This window comes from Apteryx mantelli, chromosome 22 (genome assembly GCF_036417845.1).
Source record: "Apteryx mantelli isolate bAptMan1 chromosome 22, bAptMan1.hap1, whole genome shotgun sequence".
NCBI lineage: Eukaryota > Metazoa > Chordata > Aves > Apterygiformes > Apterygidae > Apteryx > Apteryx mantelli.
This window is the reverse complement of record NC_089999.1, coordinates 11,874,707-11,894,487: the sequence shown is the minus strand read 5'-3', so window position 1 is coordinate 11,894,487 and position 19,781 is coordinate 11,874,707. Positions and strand designations below refer to the sequence as shown.

The following is a 19,781-nucleotide window of genomic DNA, read 5'->3' as shown; positions in this document are numbered from 1 at the left end:
GCTCCGCGGGGGCGCAGGGGGGCGCGGACGCTGCACGGGGCACGGCGCGGCCGTCGCGACACAGGGCCGTCGCGATATAGCGTACGGCTATTGCGTAGGGCTATCGCGATGCCCGGCCGCAGATGCCTCTGCCCGGCCGCGTTTCGAAAAGCTCCTTCGGGGCCCCAAAGCTCTGAGGTCGGGGCTGTTTCTCCCGTGGGTCATCGCGACAGCAGAGCTGAGGCGGCCCGTTAAGTCGCGACAGCAGTAGGTGACCTTCAGGAGGGGTTTCTCCCCTTGCTTTTGGGTGTCGTTTCGCGGTGCCCGTGGCCGGAGGGGACCCCGGGGCCGCGGCCCACAGCGGGGTCCTGCCCCGGGGCTCCCGCGGGGCCGGCGGCGCCTCCCGCTCGCCCCTCCCCGCCCTCCGCCCGCGCTTACCTCGGGGCGGCCCCGCCGGCCGGGCCGCGCCGCGCCGCCGCTTTGTCGGCGCTCGGCTCGCTCCTTCCTTCGTGGGGGCGATGCCGCGGGGGTTTTGTCGCGGTCGGGGCAGAAAGGAGGGAGTCGTGTGCTCCCTTGCCGGGGAGACCCGCGGCCCCCAAAGCAGCCCCCTCGCCCCGCCGGCGGGACGGAGGCGGGGGCGGTTTGGCCGCCCGGGCGAGGGAGCCGCTGCAGGGCCGCGACAGCAGGCCCGAGGCCGCAGGGCTCTGCCCCAGCCCCGTCCCCCCCCCCAGGCCCCGGCCTGGCCGCGGCTTCCCCGGGGCTTCTGGGCCCCGCACCGCCGGCGCAGCCCCCGCGGCGGCGCGCACCCCCCCGGGCTCGGCCTGAGCCTCGCTGCGCCGGGGCCGCCGGCTGCGCCGCGCCGTCCCGCGCTGGGCCGCGCTGCCCCGGGGCCGCCGGGCTGGCCGGGCCCGCGAGCGGCCGCGCCGGGGGGCGGCGGCGCCTGGAGGGGGCGGCGGGGCAGGGCCCCCCCCGGGTCCTCCGCGGCCAAAACGGGCCGGAGCAGCGCGGGCAAGGCCTGGCCGGGCCTCGCCGCCGCAGGTCGGCGCGGGCAGCCGGGCCGGGCCGCAGGGCCGAGGCGTCCGGGCTCGCCCCGCCGGGTCGGGCCGGGCCGGGCCGGGGCGGCGCGGGCGGCGGTGCCCGGGGCGGGGGCGGCGGGGAGGGCGCGGGGCCGGGGCCGGCGCCCGGGGCCGCTGCGGGAGCGGGCCAGAGCTGGTCTTTGGGGACTTGATTGACAGCGGCAACGTCAGCAACAGGAGGGGAAGGAAAAAGGGAGGGGGGGGAGACAAAGAGGGAGGGAGTCGAAAGGCCCCAAACTGGATCTTTATGGAACATTTTTCGAGAAGATCAAGGGAAAGTGAATCGGTGCGATGGGGGATGTCCCGCCCGCCGCTGCCATCGGGCTCCCGCGCCGCTGAGCCGCGCCGGCCCTGAGCGCTCCGCGGCCGCGGCCCCGCGCCCCGCGCTGCCCCCGCCGCCGCTGTTAATGCCGCAGCCGCCGCCGCGCCGAGGCGAAGCGCCGAGCCCCCAGCTGCGCCTCCTGCCCCCCGGCCAGCAGTGTAAGTGCCCGCGGGGACGGGGGGGAGCGCGGCAGCCCCGGCCCTGCGGCCCGGCCGGCGGCTGCCCCCGGGGCAGGGAGCGCCGGGCGAGAGCCCCGGCGGGGAGCCCGGCGAGGCCGCCGCGCCCTCGGCCCGGCCGCCGGCCTGAGCCCCGGATCCCCCGAGGGTCCCGGGCCCCCGGGCCGGCCCTGCTGGGCACCGCCGCCGGGTGCTGCCCCGCTCGTCGGCCGCTGCCCGGCCGCCCCCGGGCCGCGGCGGAGCCCTCGGGGGTCGCCGCCGCCGCCGGCTCCCACCTGCGCCCTGCTCCGCGCTGCGCGGGGAGCCGCGGCCGCCGGCGGGAATCTCCGCTCCTCGGCCGGGCCGCAGCCGCCGCGGAGCCCGGGCCCGCGGCTGGGAGCGAAACCGGCGGTGCCCTCGGGGGGCCGGGCCGGGCTGCGCTGCGCTGCGCGGGGCGTTCCGTGCCCGCGCTGCCGCGGCGTGTGCGGGGCGGCCATCGCGCATATAGCACGTATGTACCGCACGTATAGCTCCAGCGGGCTATCGGCCTGTGCGGGTAGCGCCGTCTGTAAAGCTCTGCCCGAGATGTTCCGCGCAGGGGCAGCCCCGGAGTCGGCGAGGGGGGGAGCGCCCCGTCGGGAGGTGCCCCGCACGCCTCCCCGGGGTTTCCCTTGTGCCCCCGGGGGGAAAAGCCCCAGCGGGGCTCCGCAGCGTCCTGCGGGCCGCGCCGCTCCGCGCCCGCGGGGCCGGGCCGTCGGGCAGGCAGCGGGGCGGGCGGCCACGTCCCTCCGCGCAGTAAAAGTCGGCGTTGATGCGCGGCAGCCCCGGCGGAGCTGTCAGGCCTTATCTTTATTGGCTTTTCCCAGTCTCCGTCCAAGTTTAAGAGGGGCCCTTTTATCTCGGAGCCTTGCACTCCGCGTGTTTACGCAGGACGGCTCCGCCGCAGCGCTCCCCCCGCGGCCCCGGGGCTCCGACGTGCCCCAGAGCCGGCGCGGGGCCGCGGCGCTGCGCCCGTCCGACGGGCCGGGCCGGGCCGGGCTGGGCTGCCCTCCCCCCCCGACAGGTACCGGCCCCGCACGGTGTCTGGCAAATTGCGGGGGTGGCGGCGGGGAGGGAGGGGGGGGGGAAAGGAAGGAGGAAGCATCCGACCTGCGGAGGCTGCAGGTCACATCTGAGATGAGCTGCCCCGGCCTCAGAGCGTGCAGCCACGTGTTGGCGGCTCCCCAGCAGGGAGGGCAGGACGGGCCCCCCCCAGGCCCGAAGCGTGTCGCGCCGCAGTCTGCCCGCTGCCTGCGGAAGGGCGGCTGGGCCGGGCCCGGCAGGTGGAGGCGCCCGGGGGGGGGCGGCTTGGACGGGGCCCCCGGCGCTCCGAGCTAACCGCGCACCTCTCTGCCCCGAAGGAAATGCTCCAGGAGAAAAGCCTGGCTGAAAGCGAGGAAGGGTTTCCAGCGGCCCCGGCTCCCGGCCATGCCGACTCCGCCGCGGGCTCCCCCGTCCTCGGCGTAGCCGGCGTGAGCAGCACGCCGCTCAGCAGCCCGCAAGGCCCCGACCCCGAGCAGGTACGCGCCGTGCCGCGGAGCCGCCGCGGAGCCGCCCCTGCGCTGCCCCGGCCGCGCAGCCGCCCGCGGAGCCGCTGTCCCTGCCGTCGTGGCGGCGCTGCCCCGCGGACCCCTTTCCTCCACCCCCCCCCGCCTTTTTTCGCCCCATTTCTCTTCGGCACCCGATTTCCTCTTTTCTTACCCCGCCGACCGCGCATCTTCCTCGGCTACGAGCCGGGGAGGGAACTGCCCGGGATTTGCCGCTTTATTTATTTTTTTCCTGCAAAACGGGTTTGCCCCGCGCCCCGCCGTCGGGTGCGCTAAGTCGGGAGGCGCGAGCCCGAGCCCGAGCGCGGCCGCCCGCAGCGGCTCCTCCCGCGCAGGATCCGGCCCGGCGGCGCTTGGCGTTATTTCCCCCCCCCCGCCTAAATAAAGCGGGGACATGGCGGCGTTTTTGCCTGCCGAGACGGGCACGACATTTCCCGGCCGGTGCTTTTTGCCGGGGAGCAGGGAAATCCTCTCTCCTTTCGCTCCCCGCGAAAAAATCCCTGCGCCTGGACGCGGATCCGCAGTTAAACCGGGCGCAGTTTGTCGCTCTGGTTTTTGACAGTGGGCGGGGGGGGGGTTGGTGCGGATCATGCGGTTTCTGACCCTTGTATTTTTTTTTCTTATTCATTTGTTGCTTATTCATTATTTCTGTTTTTTGCAGACTATAGAAAATATCAAAGTCTATCTCCACGAGAAAGAGCTATGGAAGAAATTTCATGAAGCCGGCACCGAAATGATAATAACCAAAGCAGGCAGGTTAGTAAAAATACACCACGAACGGATATTTCTTCTGATCTGTGTGAAATGTTCCCGTTTGCCCCGAGTCGAACCTTTCTAAATAACACAGAGTTGTTGCAGTCAGTAGCGTTTTAAAAATTATTCTTTTCATTGCAAGTTTCGGCGAGATCATTTTGCTGTGTAAAATGTGCCTGTGTTTGACTGACTTTCTGAATGTGGCGACAGTGAGATTATGGATTTGAGAAAGATGTGGACGATGTTTCACAGTCTGATAGATTTAGTCCTGATTCTCTTTTGTAATGCTTTGTTTTATTATTATTTTTTTAAGCTGTTAGCAGTATAGTGGCTCCACTTTGATAATTTTTTCAAGAGCAACTCCCCCCCCCACTGCATTGCACAGTGCAGTAAGACCCGTGCTGGGGTATTTTGAGCCAAAGTTTTAGCAATGCGAAGGCTTAGGATATGCTTTTAATCTCAAAACTGTAAGAGCTAGAGGCATTACTTTTCAGGCTGTTAGATGTGAAAAAGTTCTGCCTTCCCTTGGAAGCAAACAAAATTTTTACTGAGGCTGAACGCCCCCAGCTCGCAGCCACGGGCCGTGGCGGGAGGGAGCCCGGCAGCTCGCGGGAGAGCTTCGGCTCGCCGGGAGCCGGTCCCTGGATCCGCTCAGACCTCCCTTTCCACGCCGCGCCATTCAGGTGGAGCAAAATTAGCGTGTAAACAGCTGAAAGTCCCCAGCGCCCGAGTCAGGCTGTTCCCAACAAAAATAGGCAGCTCCTGCTGCGGGCACTGAAATGTCTGTCCTTGGCTCCTGCGGCAGTGGGCTCGCATCCCCGCTGCTGGAAAACAAAAATTGCCAGAATTAGGTATGAAAATCCATTTAATTCTAACGCAGCTGCTTCGTTCCGCCCTGCCCCGTGATCGCTGGTTTTACACCCGAGGATGCCAGGGAGCTGTGGAGGAGGATACCTGAAATAACGGGAAGCAGCAGAGGGGGGAAAAAAACAAAACAAAACCAACATATCCATATATCCATAGCTTTTTTTCCGCAGTCCCTGCTCCTTGGTGCGTGGCGGCTGGGGGTTTCCTTCCTCCGTGGCAGGATCGGAGCAGGAGTGCGGCGTCCCGCGGGCCGGAGCGGCTGCGGGGGGCGAGCGGGACCCTGCGGCTTGCAGCGCTTAAAGGTTCCCGTCTCTTTTCCTCCCGAAGCGCCGCTCCGCAGCGGTTGGACAGTGCGGTAAACCTGCAGCCCAGATATAACCGAGATATTCCCTTAGTGCCTCCGCAGGGGAGGCTTGTGCCCCGGTGCCGCGGAGTTTGTTTGCCGTTCGGCCTGTTTGCGAGGCGGTCGCGCAGGTAACTCCGTCCTTGTCGCGCTGTATTTTGGTGTATAAAACCTTAGGGCTCGCTCTGCAGCGTCTGCCGGCGCGAGGAGCCGGGTTCGCTGTGATAGGTCTGCTACCTAAGTCGGGTAAGACTGGAGGATCAAGACCTCAAATATTTTACCCTTAATTTATAGTATCTGAGTGTGTCTGTGCGGGGCGTGTAATATCTTTACCAAATTCTAGACCCTAAGCATCCCGAACGTGCATGTTATCTCTTTGTAGGTCTTAACGTGGATTGTTTAAGCAAATCCATATGTATAGGGCTCAATCCCGCATTCTTTGCCCAAGGAAGCGGCCGGTGCGGTCGTGTTCACCTCGCGTAATCACGCAGAGGGGACGGAGCGGATGGGGGGTGCCCCCGGGATGCACAAAACTTCCTTTTCAAGTTAGCAAGCCAAATTCTCTGCTGGTGAAAACTAGTGCAGCGCCATCGAGTTAGCAGAGCATTTTTAATTTGTACCAGCAAAAAAAAAAAAGAAAGAAAAAGGGAAAAAATAGATTTAAAAAATTGACCCCGAGGCTGAAATGCTGGTGAATAACATGAAACCAAGCAGTCGCTTCGTTTTTGCCGGCGGGAGCAGGGAGTCCAAAGACTAAGCGGCGCGGGAGACGCTGGCTGCGCAGCGCAGCACCACAGCGGAGAGGATGCTGCCGCCTTCCCGAGGCGGCGCGGCCGGAGCGGCAGCCGGGACGGCCCAGCTCCGTACCCCCCCGCGGTCCCTCCAGCAGCAGAAAGTAAAAATGCACAAAATAATTAGCATGAGAACGGCAGGAAAATCGACCGACTTGACTCCGGCGAAGGCGAGGTCGGTCCCGGCTCGGCGCTGGTGACCGAGCGCCCTGCTAAGCCCCTTGCTAGCGGGTCCAGGCAGAACAGCACAAAAGTGTAAATACGCACTTAATCATAATGCAAATTATGAAATGAAAATTATTACTTACTACAGATTTTATTTCGCCCCAGCCGTCTAAATAATAGGAGCAATAATAAACCTCCCCTTGACCCAATTAAAAAATGATGGGTAATGGAGGTTTGTGTGTACTTGCATTTAGCATTGGGGGGGGAAGGAAAACAGCTAATTGCAGGCACTAATTAGGACTGTAATCCCCCTCCCAGCAGGCACAGAGATGCCCCTGAATGCAGTTACTTGAAATCACTTAAATGTCGGTGTGTCTGACCTCCAGGGGCACAAACGAAAAGGAATAGAAGCCTGATTTTTAAATTTCAAACCAAAAAAGTGACTTTAATGACAAGTTCACTCAGTGGAGAGGAAATGTAAAGCTCAGCGGAAGCGTTAATTCCATGGCAATGGTGTAAAATAGTCTTTTTGTATAAACAAGGCAAATATTGATAACTTGCTGGGGGGGAGAGAGGGAGTCATTTGTTTCATTTTTTGTGGAGCGCCACAGAATGAGGCAACTATAAATTATCGAGAATTTAGGGCTGAGAATTACTTTGGGGGATTATTACTCCCTCTTAGGACTGATCTGTAGGAGACATTAGGAGAACACAGCAAGCTCAGCATTGAAATAGAAATCATGTTGTTGCCAAGAAAGCTTGATTTATAAAGTGGAAACATCTTTAAAATGCACTCGCTATCTTTTTAATGTTTGACTGCTTCATTGTGGGAGGGAAAAAAAAAAGAGATTATTTTATATTAAAAGGATCATCAAAAGATAAAAAGTTTATGTTAGCAAAGTTCCCTGAACTTTGCATAAAACCCCTCGCCTCCTTCATACATAAAATACTGCACATTGCAGCATATAGAGGATGGGATGTTGCGGTACATAAATCAGCATCTCTGTCTTGTTCCTCCTATTTGAGGTTTGTCCTAATTACGAATTTGTACCCAAGAGAATTTTCTGTTATTTGTTTTTAAAGGCTGAATTAAATGTAATGCAAAAATTAGCTGTTGCCCGGAGTTGGTGGTACCCGAGTGTGCTGGGTTGCCTAAAACCGAGGGAAAGTTAGACTAAAACCACCCTTTCGCGATTTCTTCAAGTGTTGACAATTCAAACCTGCCGTTTTCCAAAGCAGACGTTCCTGAGGGCGGCGGAGCTCGGAGGCTGCCGCCGTTTGCGCCTGCAATCTGGCCGCTTTCACACGCCTGCCGTTGCTGGCTGGCTTCGCTGCGCGGGAACCTCGCGTTGCACCGAGCCCCGATGCGGCGGCGGCAGCGGCAGCTTGCCCCGAGCGCTCGCAGCGCGTTCGCCTGGTCTTGCTGGGAAGTGCTAATTAACCCAGCGTTTGCATCTGGCTGCGCGTTGCATGCCTATGTACATACATACATATATATATATATGTACACACACACATATGTATATATACAAAAAAGTAAGGTTTTAATTTTTCAAAAAACCTCCCATTTGCAATAAAAGCACTTTTCCAAGCAGTGAGGTGCTATTAAACGCGTCCGTTGGGGTGGGATAAGGGGACGCGGCGTGTCAGGAGGTGGAGGTGAAGCCGCAGGTCTGATGGGTGAACGGCTCCGCGCTGCCCGGCCCTGGACGCCCGTGCTGCCCCGGCGCGCGCCTCTGCTTTTGCATTTTAGGCAGTCAGCAGTGACAGAGTTGTGTGTGGAAGGGTAAAGCAGAAGGCAAATGAGATGATACTTCTTCATAAGCCTTTCTTTCCAGTTTCGTCTTCTCGCTCTTACATGGTGCTGTTTAACTGAGTGACCTTATTTTGTTAGTTTGTTGGGGGGTTTTTTTGTTTTTTTTTTTTTAGTGAGCCTTATGGCAAAACTGGCTTTGTCTCTCATAATTCTTTGTTAGGTCTCCCACATCTGATTCCTGCAGGATGTTAATTTTCACATTCCTAGTCTTCCTGCCTTGGGATTTCTTTTTATGCTGTTGTCCTTCATTTAGATCTGGCCGTTCTCTGGTTTTTCTGAGGTGCCAGTCTCCGAGCGTGCGGTCTCCATCCAGAACATTGCCCGGGACGAACAGTGTGACGTAGCTTATGGCTAATGAATACGAAATACCGGCTCGCAGGATGCCTGGACACCTTTTTGTGGCAGTTACTGCAAAGAAAATAATATGTGTCTCCTCTAAAGTAGCACAACCATCCCAGTAGTGTCAGCAGTGGGTTTGGGGCACCGGAATTCAGTTTTGACCGTAATACAGAGCACACACAGGTACGAAGGAAACCTCGGTCTGTATGGTAGCAGGTTTTAAGAAGCATATGTAGGAAAATATTGCACAAAAAAAAAGTCAATAAAGCAGCTCGCATGTGTGGAAAAGACTCAAACCCCCTTTAGATGTTCAAGTTTCATTTTAAAAGTGGTTTATTTCAGTATTAAAAAAAAATCTGTTACCAATCAGCTTTAGTAAACCAAAATAAAACTAGTTTTTAGGACATCAAGGTTTGAAGAAGTATAAATGCTTTGGCTAAGCTGGTGCAGCTTTCTTCTCTGAATAATCCTTTAAAAGTTACATTTTCCATGGCTCTGCAGGGCATATGGATGCCCAGTTCTCATTACAATTAAAGGGAAATATTTGTCCAAAAATCTTTTGAGGCAGCTACAAAAATCTCTGCTGTAGGGTTTTGATCCAAAAGCAAACCCACCTATTTAATATCCTAGATCAGCAGTGGAATGCGAGCCATCAATTTAAAACTTGGAAATAAAGTAGATATTTGAGGAATGTTTGATCTGCTTCGTCCTGAATTCAGGGTCCTGGAATTACCCTGCTGGGGCGAGCGGAGCGGGAGCAAACGCTGATGGCTCCTGGCCGCGCTGCTGAGGATGTCAACGGCTTTGGCACGGGAGACGGAGCCCTTGCAAGCCGAGCGAGGCAGGGATGTGGGATTTTTTTTACATGCTTCTGTCGGCAAACAGCGGTGGCGGCTTTGGGGTTGTTCAAAACTTGGGGATGTTCAGGGTCCAGCGTGTTTCCGAAGCCTTCCCCGCTCACCTCGAGGCAGGCTGGAGCTCGGGCCGTGCCGAGCGGCCGTGGGCAACGGTTCGGTGAGGGAAACGCCGGCCGGGGACGATGTCCGTCGGCTTGGCCGCGTGCTCGCCGCCGCCCCGGGGTTTTCCCCGTGAGCTGCCGCGGCGCCCCGGCGGTGGCCGCTCCGTCCCTCCCCTGCTCCGGCACGCCGGGGCCGTTCCCGCTGCGCTTCGCCGGCGGGAGAGCAGGACCGGCGGAGAAGCATCCCGCCGCGAGGAGCAAAGAGAGGAAACGTTTCTGGACCAGGGAAGCAGCCCTGCAGTTCACCGAGTTCTCGAGTATGTGAGAAACAATGTTTTATTTGAAAATCAGATGTGCTAGCCAGAAAAAAAGAAATAAGCTCCCCATTCCAGAATATAAAAATTCCCTAACTGTCTGACCTTCCCATCGCTAGGTCATGGTCCTGCCACCAGATAAATCTCCCCTATCGGGCCATGGACTGCGAGTTCAATGTTGCTTGTGTTAGTGACAGTGAATTTGGGGCTGAAAAATGAACTACTGATGAGAACTCCTGTTGAACCTGTATTGTTTGTTATTCTGAGGCAAGGATCTGGCATGGGCTAATCCAGCACTTCAAAGTTAACTGCTCTTACTTTGTATACAGAGCGTCATAGCGGAGTGGCGCGGGTGATAAGAGGAATAAGGGACTGGAGGGGTAGAATACACTGGGAAAATGGGACCGTGTTGGAGAGCGCTTTGATCTCTTCTAAAGTATTTTCTGAAAGCAAGAATCTATCAAAAAGGAAATGCCATTTAAAAAGCTAAAAGGAACAGCTGACATCCCCAAATTTGTTTTAATCTACCCCAGAGAATATTATTTTTAAAGATGCGTTAAGTCAGTGGAAGAAATACTTGTCAGGAGAAGGGAAATGAGAAAAAATAAGAAGGGTCATCAAAACGAAAATGTGCTGCTTGAAGCCTCCGCACGCCATTCCTTTCTCTCCTGAACAACGAAGACAAGGAATAACATTTGTAAACCGGCATGGCCAATTTTCAAGCAGAATTTGGGGCCAGATTGTTCCTTACTGGGGATTTAGGTGTGTAATCTGGCTCGGTTCTTTGAAAACATCACTGGAAGTGTCTTTCCATGCCCAGCCGCTTTTGAGGAGTTGGTCTTTCAGCCAACATCGGGCTTTTTAGGCAAGGTTTTCAAATACGTTGGGTGGGGTTTTTTTGTTTTTTTCCAATCCTTTCACAACTTGACGTGCTATAAACATCGCCTTTTCCCAAAGCCCCGTACAGGAGTTTCTAGAAATCCGGTGCCGTCAAGGTAGCTTTACTTGGCCATCCCCAAAACTGGGGATTGTAGAGTCGCCAGCTGTTTTTGGAAATCTTTGTCTTATTGAAGCTCCTTTTGAAAGTGGGGCTTCAGCCTCCGACCTGCCAAAGCGCCACGGGCCGTTTCTACCCCCGTAAAGGGCTGGGTGAAATGCTCGGGGGTAGCCGAACCCCCGTCCGACACTGCGACGCTGCTGGGGCGAATCCTCGGATGCCGGGGACGTCGGGCAGCACCCGCCCAGTCCTTTGAGGAGGAGATGGGTTAGGCGGCTCCTCCGGGACCGCGGGGCCTGGTTCCCGTGCGGTTTTCTCTAAGGAGACCCAGGCAGGTTTCCCGTGACCTCCTGGCTCGCCGCAGACCCCTGCCCAACTCGGGGGGCATGGGGAGCACCAGCGGCGACGTCGGTGTCGGAGCGAGGGACGTGGCCCAGGGCAGCCTGCCCTTGGACAACCATCTCCAGCTCTTCCATCAGCTCTGGGGCTTCCGGCGTTTCACTTCCCGGCCCCCACCTAAAGCGAGACTTTATTGGCCCTGGGAGCGCTGCCGCTGCTCATCCCTCCGTACCCAACCGAGCTTGCTCCCGTGGGGACTCAACCACACGGAGCTGGATAAGGTGCCCAAAGCGGCCAAGCCCGGGGAGCCCGACAGGCTGGGAACTCGTGCCTTAAACGAAAGCAATGCTTTCCCGCTTATCGCTCTGTTGCTCATCCAACCAGCCAATTACACATTAATTAAACTTTGTTTGAACATAAGAGGAGCTTTGGCTCGGTGTCAGTAACTGCTCCATGGCTAAGGGGATTGGATAGTCGTAGAATAAATAAATAAACAAGAGATGCTTATTCTAACAGTTCATTTTAAAACAATTTGTGAATATTATGGAGAGATAAAATGCGCCTAGCATAAACTTAGCTAAGCAGCGACTGCTTCATTATCAGAACAAATAATTCACTAGCACATCATCTTTGAAGCTTGGGAGGGCTACAGAATTGTGCTGCTTGTTTATTTTCCTGGCTTTTACTGTTTTTGTTAACGTTTCATCTGCACAGAGCTGCAGGGAAGGGTTTAGCCAGGGCCGTGGCGTTGCGCTGCCAGCCCTCGGCCGGGCTCCGGCGCCCGCGCGGCCCCCGAAGCCGCGCTCGCCTCCCCGGGGACGGCAGCGCCGGACCGCGGTGTTTTAACGCCGTCTCGCCTGCGCCCCTTGCGCCGGCCGCGTTTCCACCTCCTTCCTCCTGCAGCCGCTTCCTTTGAGGACGGCTCTGCCGCGCGGCTGTAAAAACCCCTTCGGCTTTTCCCCTTTGGGCGCTCGCGAGCGCCGCCGCCGCCGCCGTGCCCCAGCGGCTCTGCCGGGCTGCTCCCGGCGCCGGGGCGTCGCGGGGCCGAGGGGCCTTTCCGGGCCGCCCAAACCGGCGGCGGGTTGTGGAGGGGCCCAGGAGAAGACCGTGGCGGTGGCACTGGGAAGTCCCTGCGGTCCCTTCCGGACCGGGGGGAGCCGGAGACGCGCGAGGGGTGAATGGGCTCCGAACATTGCCGAGCTGGGGCTGCTCCGCGTTTTGCAGGAGAGACTGTCCGGGTGGATGCTGCCATCCGGATGGAGGGGACTCTCCGGGCGGATGCGTGGCCGCCTGGGCTGTGTCTGACCGTGCCCCACGGCTCAAGTGCACGTGCAACGGCTCTGGCTTCCCAGCGGAGCATCCCGGCTTCCCACCCTCCGGCTGCCTGCCGGGCCCTTCCGGAGGGGGCCGGAGCGCTCGTGAGCACCAGCGAGCCCTCCTCGGGCAGGGCGAGTGGTGCCATGCTCCCTGGATGGCCGTTTCGGGGACGAACGGGCCGTTTCCCGCGGCCGATCCCTGCGGCCGCTTGGTTCCCACTCCTGCCGCCATGCTCGGGAGAGGGGGGCAACCGCGTCCCCTCCCGCGGTTTGTCCTTGTGCTGCTCCGGCTTGTCTCCGGACAGCAGGGGAAAAGGGCCGCCGGCTTTCCTTGGGCTGTGTCGGGCTCCGGGGGGGCCGCGAGCTGAGCCCCAGCCCCAGCGTTCCCGCGCGCAAAGCGGGGACCCTGCGGCAGCCCCGCGTCCTCGCAGGAGGCGTTTCGGGAATCAGGGACCCGTCCGCCGCCTGGAAACCCGGGCCCAACTTTTCCAGTTGGGCTTGGAAAGACGCTGGCGATTTTTTTCGCCTATGCTGGGGTGTTCTTCAGCGTTTGCGGAGCCGTGAGCAATAGAGGATGAAGCAAGCTATTGTCAGGGAAATCTGGCCGATGCCAAAAAAAAGGAGGAGAGGGAGAGGGGGAGAATACCACTTCTTTCTCTACTGAGAACGCCCATCCGCCAGAGCGTTGCTGCCTGCGGAGATTTGGCAGAGGGGCCGCGTGTGCAAAGTCGCTGCTGAGCGAAGAGCCGCTCGCTGTGAGTAGCTCCATTGACCCGTAGTAAATTTGGGCGAGCAGGCAGGTTTTTGGCCCCTGCCCAGGGCTCGCCAGCGAGCTCTATAGCCCCACTGTAGCCCCCGGGTCTCGCACCGCCGGGCGGCTGCGCTTGCTTTTTCTGCGCCCCCGTTTCAAACGGGACCTTATAGTAAGAGCCAGGACATGATACGGGGTGCTCTCACTCGCTTTTTTTTAGCTGGAGCTCAGTGGCTGCACCTTTCTGCACGCGGCCCTTCGCCTTGTCACGCCTTCTCACCAGGAGCACACAGCCCGTGTTTGTATCGTATTGCAAAGAGATATTTGCTAAATGAGCCTCTGCCAAGGGGTTGAGAAATATGTTTTCATTAAGAAAATTAAACTGACAAGTCCCTGGGCAGCACATTAGTCGCATATATATATATATTTTTTTTTAAAGACCAAAATGCGGCAGCTAATAATAATGATGAAATGTCCGTGCACAGCCAAATTACTAAAATCTACCCCATGTTTTCCTGGAAAAGAATGCGGCGAGTTGGCAAACGGCACGGTATCCCGCTCTGCTGACTTGCCGAGGGTAAAGCTACCACTGCGAGATACTCGACGGTTTGCAAGTTAAGCAACACCTTCAATCAGATGCGAGTTCCCATTTGTTATCCTTAAAGAATTTCGGCTGTATATATTATAGTAGTACTTTGGCTCTTTGTATTTATTTTAGAGGGCTATACTAAAGAACATTATAAACTCAGGCATGTCTATGCTATATGAACTCCATATGCTGAAGCTTAATTTTAAATGCCATTAAAAAAGCACTTAACATTTACAATATATCAGTCCGGCTACTTTAGCAGCTTGGATGTGCTGTGCTGTATGAAATGATTGGGCAAAAAGAAATTCAGAAGCTAGATGTTCACAGAAGTCCCGGCTGCAGAGCGTCCCGCCGGAGCGACTCGGGAGCCGCCCCGTCGGGTCCGTCGCCCTTCTGCTTTGTAATCAAGCTCTCCTCTTTTGTTGTTTTGTTTTGAAAAGTAATTTTAAGGCCTAATTTAAAAAAAAAAAAGGGGGGGGGGAAAGGGTCTTGGCGTTGAGGTTGGATTCCTTGTGCCACTTTTTCAGCAGCGTGAATCGGGCTGTGTGTTCGCCAGCTGAAACGGCCCGGTGTATTTGCACAGGTGCTCACCTGGCCGAGGGCAGGGTGGGCAGGAGCGCCGGGGCCGCGCGGGGTGGGGGGGGGGACCTCAAAGGCGGGCGCGGGCCGAACCCCCCCCCCCCCGCCGCCGCCCCGCTGATTGCCCGGCAAACATCTGGGACGCGCGCGGGGCGGTTCTTCCAAAAGCAAAGCACTGGGAGACGGTGGCGCCGCGCTCGGCGGGGGCCGTCGGGATTTGGGGAGAGGGTGGTCCGGCCGGCCGCGTCCCACCCGCGGGGAGCCCGTTTGCCTGGGTGACCTGGGTTTGGGTTTCTTCTCGGATGAGGAGGAGGTTGAGAACGTGGAGCCGAGCGGAAGCGTTGCCCAGGGGGTCCGAGGTGCCCGGTGGTGCCCGTCCCTGGTCCTCGCTCGGTCCGTAGTCCTGAGGACACCCCTGGCAGCGCTCGCACCTCTCCGGCCGATCTCCAGGAGATCCGAACATCAGACCACAGCTGCATATACCCATGTCGCTGCCGTAGCTGCATAGCGACACCGTCTTTATTAGTGCAAATATCCCTTATTTATGTAATGCATAAAAACATCCTTTAATAAAATGCCATTCCTTGCGAAATTCCCCATTTTGGGCTAGATCGCGATGTCTCCACCGAAGCCAACGGGACTTCGAGCGCAGGCCTCGCGGCTTCAGTAGAGACGGGTGTGTTTTCGGCGGGGAGCCGCAGGCTGCTCCGGCCGTGGGCAGCGTTCCCGGGTGGAAGCGCCACCGGGGCAAGGACCGCGGAGGTTGGCACGGGCGCCGCAGCTCGCGGGTGCGTCCTGGCCCCGGGGCGCTGCTCCGCGGTCCCGCCAGCTCCAAGGCGGTTTCGCTCGGCTCGCTAACGTGTTCACCCTTTGCTTTTCACAAGGAGGATGTTTCCTAGCTACAAGGTCAAAGTAACCGGGATGAACCCCAAGACCAAGTACATCCTGCTGATCGACATCGTCCCCGCCGATGATCACCGGTATAAGTTCTGTGACAATAAATGGTAAGGAAATGTTTCTTGTTTTAAAAAAAAAGAAAATTACGGTCGTACTGACTGTTTGCGGTACGAACGCGGAAAACGACGTTAGATCCCTTCCCGCGGCGAGCGCCCAGGTCCGGGGGGCTCCGTGGCGGAGCAGCAGTGGGCACAGCAAGGGCCAGCGGCTGCAGGCTAGAACCGGAGCAGTTGGAAGTTGGAAGCTCCTAGCAGGCTGGGTGATAACCGTGGGAACGGGCTGCTACCGGGAGTTTTCCACCTCCGAAGCAGCCGAGGTGGGACGCCGCTTTGGAAGAGGTGCTGCGGGTCAAGCCCGGGTTAGCGGGCCGCGGGCAGGGGCTGCCGGGGAAGCGGCGGCCGGCGGCGTCCCAAGGACCGGCCTGGCCCGCGCTGCGGTCCCAGCTCAGCAGCTCCAAATTCCTTTCTTCTCTCATCATATTTGTTTTGGGAGCCCAGCTGTGAGGTACGAACGTGCGGTCGCTCTCGCAGAACGCCGGTCCGGCCGTGGTGATCCGGCGGGACGAGGCACCGGCTGCTCAACCCCCTGCAGCTGGTCCCCGATCCAACTCTTTTTTTTTTTTTTTCTTTTAATTTATTATTCTTCATCCAGCGTTTCTTCCCCTCCTATACGTCTTCCCTTCCCCGTGCCTTTGACAGTAAGGAAGCGGCTTCCTTTTGCTCTTGCAGCTTTGACCCCGAAACGTGCCGAGTGGGCTCCCCGCGCTGTGCTTTCCCAGCCGGCGCGGCGCGCTGCCGTACGGCGGCAGGACAAGCCGTGGAAAACCTCGCGGCGCTTTTAACGGGAACCGGCCCGCTGACGTCCTGCAAAAACAAGCTGCAGTGATTTACTTGCGCGTTAGGGCTGCTCTGGTTTTTAAAAGCGCCTTTTCCGCTAGCGCTTGTCCCGGAGCACCGCTGGGCAGCGGAGAGTGCCGAGGGCCTCCGAACCCCGAGTCCCTCTCGTGCTTTAGCCATTAAGTCCTACACGATGGATACGCGTTAATTGTGTTTAATTGAGCTTCTGCCAGCCCCGGAGCCGTTTTCCCTGCTCGTTCCACGGCTGCTGGAAAGTCTCTCTTGTTGTTTTGGGGAATATCGCTGTTATTGGGTGTTATAAGAGGGGAACGAGGCGCAGCAACGCGGGGGCTGCCGCTGGGGCACGGATGGCAGCTAGCCCTGAGATCCGTGGAAATTGGGGAAATTTGCTGCACGGGAAGAGGGAGCTGGCAGAAGGGGCGCCGCAGCCGCCGGCGGGAGCGAGCCGCTTTCCGTGAGCGCTCCGAGGCGCGATCCCGGCCTTAACCAATTTCACCGCTTCCTCACCCAGTTTGCAGCATGCCCCGGGAAGCACTGTGTCCCGGAGTGCCCGCCGAGCTGCACTGGGGGCGCGGGGCTGGATTTGGGGCGGGAAGCGGCGTTTGGAGGGAGCGGTGACGCGAGCGGGGCACCCGCTGTGTTTGCAGGATGGTGGCGGGGAAGGCAGAGCCGGCCATGCCGGGGCGGCTGTACGTCCATCCCGACTCGCCGGCCACCGGAGCCCACTGGATGCGGCAGCTCGTCTCCTTCCAGAAGCTGAAGCTCACCAATAACCACCTCGACCCCTTTGGACATGTAAGAGAGAAGCGGCGCAGGCGTTCCTGCTCGAGGCGGGCGCGCGGGGCCCGACGGGAATATTTTTCCACCCCCCCTGGACGTTTCCAGGCGGCGCCGCCGGGTTTCCAGCCCGGCCTCGGCCGCGCGCGGCACTCGCGGGAGCAGGTTGCATAAACTCGGCGTTTTCCAAGCTGGCTTCAGCAGCCCTATAAAAGGTGGAGGATTTTATTTGGAAAATCTTAATGCATGCGCATTGCAAGCGCAGCAGCGGGAAGCACGCGGTTATCTACCCCAGCGGATTTAATAACCCCCAGCAAGGGCCCTGCAGGCAAAGGGACGCTTTATATAACGCATATAAAAATACCGACCCGTCTGGTTTGCACTGTCCGAGCTGCAAGACATGCAAAAATAAACAGACCTCACTGTCTGGAGAAAAGGGAAGACGGGGGGGTTTAAAATCCTTTTAATTTTAGTGACCTCGGATGCTCCTGGCGGCACAGGTAAGGCAGCCCGGTTTGCGTCCTCGTACACGTTTTTATCCCGCCACCCTCTCCAGCGGCAGCGGCGGGCGCGGGGCGGCCGGGCTCCGGCGCTGACACGGCGATAACCTGGCTTTGCGCGGGACCGGCGGCCGCGGCGGGGGCCGACCCGCCGCCCCAACCCGCTGACCCCCGCGAGACCTGTGCCGACTTCAAAGGCTCCTCGGGCCCGTTGAGCGCCGGCGTGATCGATCACAGCCGAGCCCGTCCCTTCCCTCCGCTTTCGGCGGGGGGGGGGGGGAAGAAACGCGGCAGGAGTTAAATGCAAAGAGCTGCATTAAAGGCTGCGTAGTAAAAGTTGCATGAAGCGGGCAAGCGCCAAAGTTAAGGGCTCAGCAGCCGTACCGCCCGGGTCGCTTCGCACGTGTCGTTTCTTTCCGCTCCTGTTTTTTGCCTTGGCTAAGGCTGTAGCTCAGCAGATTGCTGCTCCTGCTGCAGAGCGCAAGCCGTAAAGCGCACGGGATGTTCGACGCGGCCCTAGAGCGAGCAGGATGCGCAGTGCTGCTTTTGCAGCTTTAAACGTTTGCTTTTCCTGGCTTTTGTCCTTTTTTTTTTTTAACTGCAGTTTTCACACTAGATTTTAACAGGGAAGATGGTTTTTCCCTACCCGCCCCCCCCTTTGATAAATACCGTGCCTCCTCCCGCGAAGCGCCGTTCGTGACATGGGGAACTCGGCTCGGCCCCGCGCGCTGTCCCACCTCGGTGCCGGTCCCGCCGGGAAATGCCTGGGATCGCTTTTGGGAAGCGTTTTCCCTCCGTTGCGCCTGCCGCGGCCGTCCCCGGTGCGCACTCGGGGTCCTCCCGGCCCCGCTGCCGCTGCGGCGGCCAAGGCGTTGAATTGCGAATCCGCATTTCCAGGGACGCGTTCCCAGGGTATTGCAGTCCCTTAAGGCTCCCTATAAAAAAGAAAAAATAATAAAAAAGGGCAGAAACCGGCAGTCAGAAGAGCTGCGGGGCTTGTTCGCCGGCTCGCCCCCTCCGCGCTGCGATTTCCCCCAGCCCTCCGAGCCGCATCCTGGGGCCGGGCGCCTCCAGCCGCTCCCGCCGCCCCCAAATCGCGGGGCCGCCGCTTCCCGGCGCGTGCCGCGAGCCCCTGCGCATCCGGCGTACCCCGCGCCGGGCTCCCGCGGCTCCGCGCAGACCGAAAACGCCGGCAGCCTCGGGAGAGGAGGCGGGGGAGAGAGCGCTGCCAGCGAGCTCCGCTCCCGCTAAGTAGCCCCTTTTCTGCATTAACCATTTTTTGGCAGGCACTTAATTTGGGAGGAAAGAACGGAGGAACGAGACACAGTTCTTGCAGCTCCCCACGGGCCGGGGGTCTGGTCCCGTTCGGGGACGAGGTGCTGTGGGTGCCTGCGTGGCTGCCGGCCCCGTCCCCATCCCCATCCCCGTCCCCATCCCCATCCCTGTCCTCATCCCAGCGGTTTGGGAGACCGCCACGCCGAGAGAAGGCGCGTTGCAGCCCGGTGGCCAGTCCCAGCCTTGACCTCGGTCTCGGCTACCCAGGCTCGTGCTTTAACAGAGAGAGAGGCGGTAATTTGGAATTATTGCGGTGAATTCCTCAGTCAGTCCGTGCCCCAGCTCCGTAGCTGATCCAATCCAGTAGCTGCTCGGCACCATGAGCCAGCGGTGGGAGCGAGGATGGTTTCCTTTGCTCCTGAGATGGCTCGCAGCGTGCCCTGCCGCTGCCCCGCTCCGACGCCGGCCCGCCGGAGCCCCTCGCCTCGCTTCCCCTCTCCGGCCTGGGGAACCCGAAGGCAGCACCGTGAGCCGCCGGAGCTGGGAGCAAAACCTTGACTCATGCATTTCCGAACCGCTGGGCACATGGATAGGCAGCCCGGGCGCGTCGCTGGGTTCCGGCGGTGTCCGGAGGCTGGCGCGTGCCGCAGCGCTGCCGGCGCAGCCGGTTGCTCCTTGCAGACGCGCTCTCTTAGGGAGGCGGAGGTGCCCCCAAACCCCAGATGTCACCACGCTGCGCGAGAGTGGCACATCTCTCCTGAATTCCCGGCGTCTTCTGCTCGTGAAGCAGCTCCCTGTGTTTTCCAGGTGAAAAATGAGCCGGGATGTATCAAGTGTTAATAGATAGTATCGACTGTGGTTAAATGCACAAAAAAGGGCATCTCCGTTCGGAAGGACGACGTGATACTCCCGTTTCTTCCTATCGAGAGAGTCCTGACAAGTATTTCCATAGCGATAAACGCTCACGAGCGGCATTGCCCTTTCCTCAGCAGCCTGGCGTATGCAGACAGCGAGGCGGCAGGTGTCCATCCGTCCGTCCATCCATCCACCCAGCAGCATGGGAACGACCACGGGCACCACCATCAGGGGACATGCGGGCAGCGGGGGAGCGCGCTCGCATGTTCGTTTTACAAACGTGTTTTTTTTCCGGTGCCGCCAAGTGCTGACGCTCGGCTGCAGCGCTGGGGAAGCCCCTGCCGAACCAGCCTTCGCTCCCCAAACCGGGCACGTCTGCAAGGAAACGGTGTCCCGCTCCCGGGCTCACTCCGGTCCCCGCTGCCGGCGCCCGCGGCCCCACTTCGGAGAGCGCGCGGGAGTCGCCGCAGGGTTCCGGGCAGCCCTCGCCGGGGGCCACATCAGCTGGAAATCATTTGCTTTCTA

General features: G+C 59.3%; 1 protein-coding gene and 1 long non-coding RNA gene across 4 annotated transcripts in view; one reads left to right on the top strand and one right to left on the bottom strand.

The window, feature by feature from the left end:
• Window positions 1-240: 240 nt before the first annotated feature.
• The window catches only part of TBX4 (T-box transcription factor 4), a 31,254-nt gene continuing 11,713 nt past the window's right edge, over window positions 241-19,781 (top strand). Inside the window, exons 1-5 of one of the 3 annotated variants that reach the window (XM_067309721.1) lie at window positions 241-246; window positions 2,933-3,091; window positions 3,780-3,874; window positions 14,920-15,039; window positions 16,497-16,644. In XM_067309721.1, coding sequence (XP_067165822.1) covers window positions 2,936-3,091; window positions 3,780-3,874; window positions 14,920-15,039; window positions 16,497-16,644 — 519 coding nt within the window. In that variant the 5' untranslated portion in view covers window positions 241-246; window positions 2,933-2,935. Of the gene's footprint in view, window positions 247-1,413; window positions 1,536-2,417; window positions 2,596-2,932; window positions 3,092-3,779; window positions 3,875-14,919; window positions 15,040-16,496; window positions 16,645-19,781 lie in introns of those variants that run through there. The other 2 variants (XM_067309719.1, XM_067309720.1) reach the window with 2 other exon arrangements.
• Window positions 4,274-18,336, bottom strand: LOC136993943 (uncharacterized). The gene is made up of 3 exons (XR_010886214.1): window positions 18,276-18,336; window positions 17,796-18,061; window positions 4,274-4,695 (listed from the first exon to the last, which is right to left on the bottom strand). It is a non-coding gene; the product is annotated as an uncharacterized lncRNA (long non-coding RNA).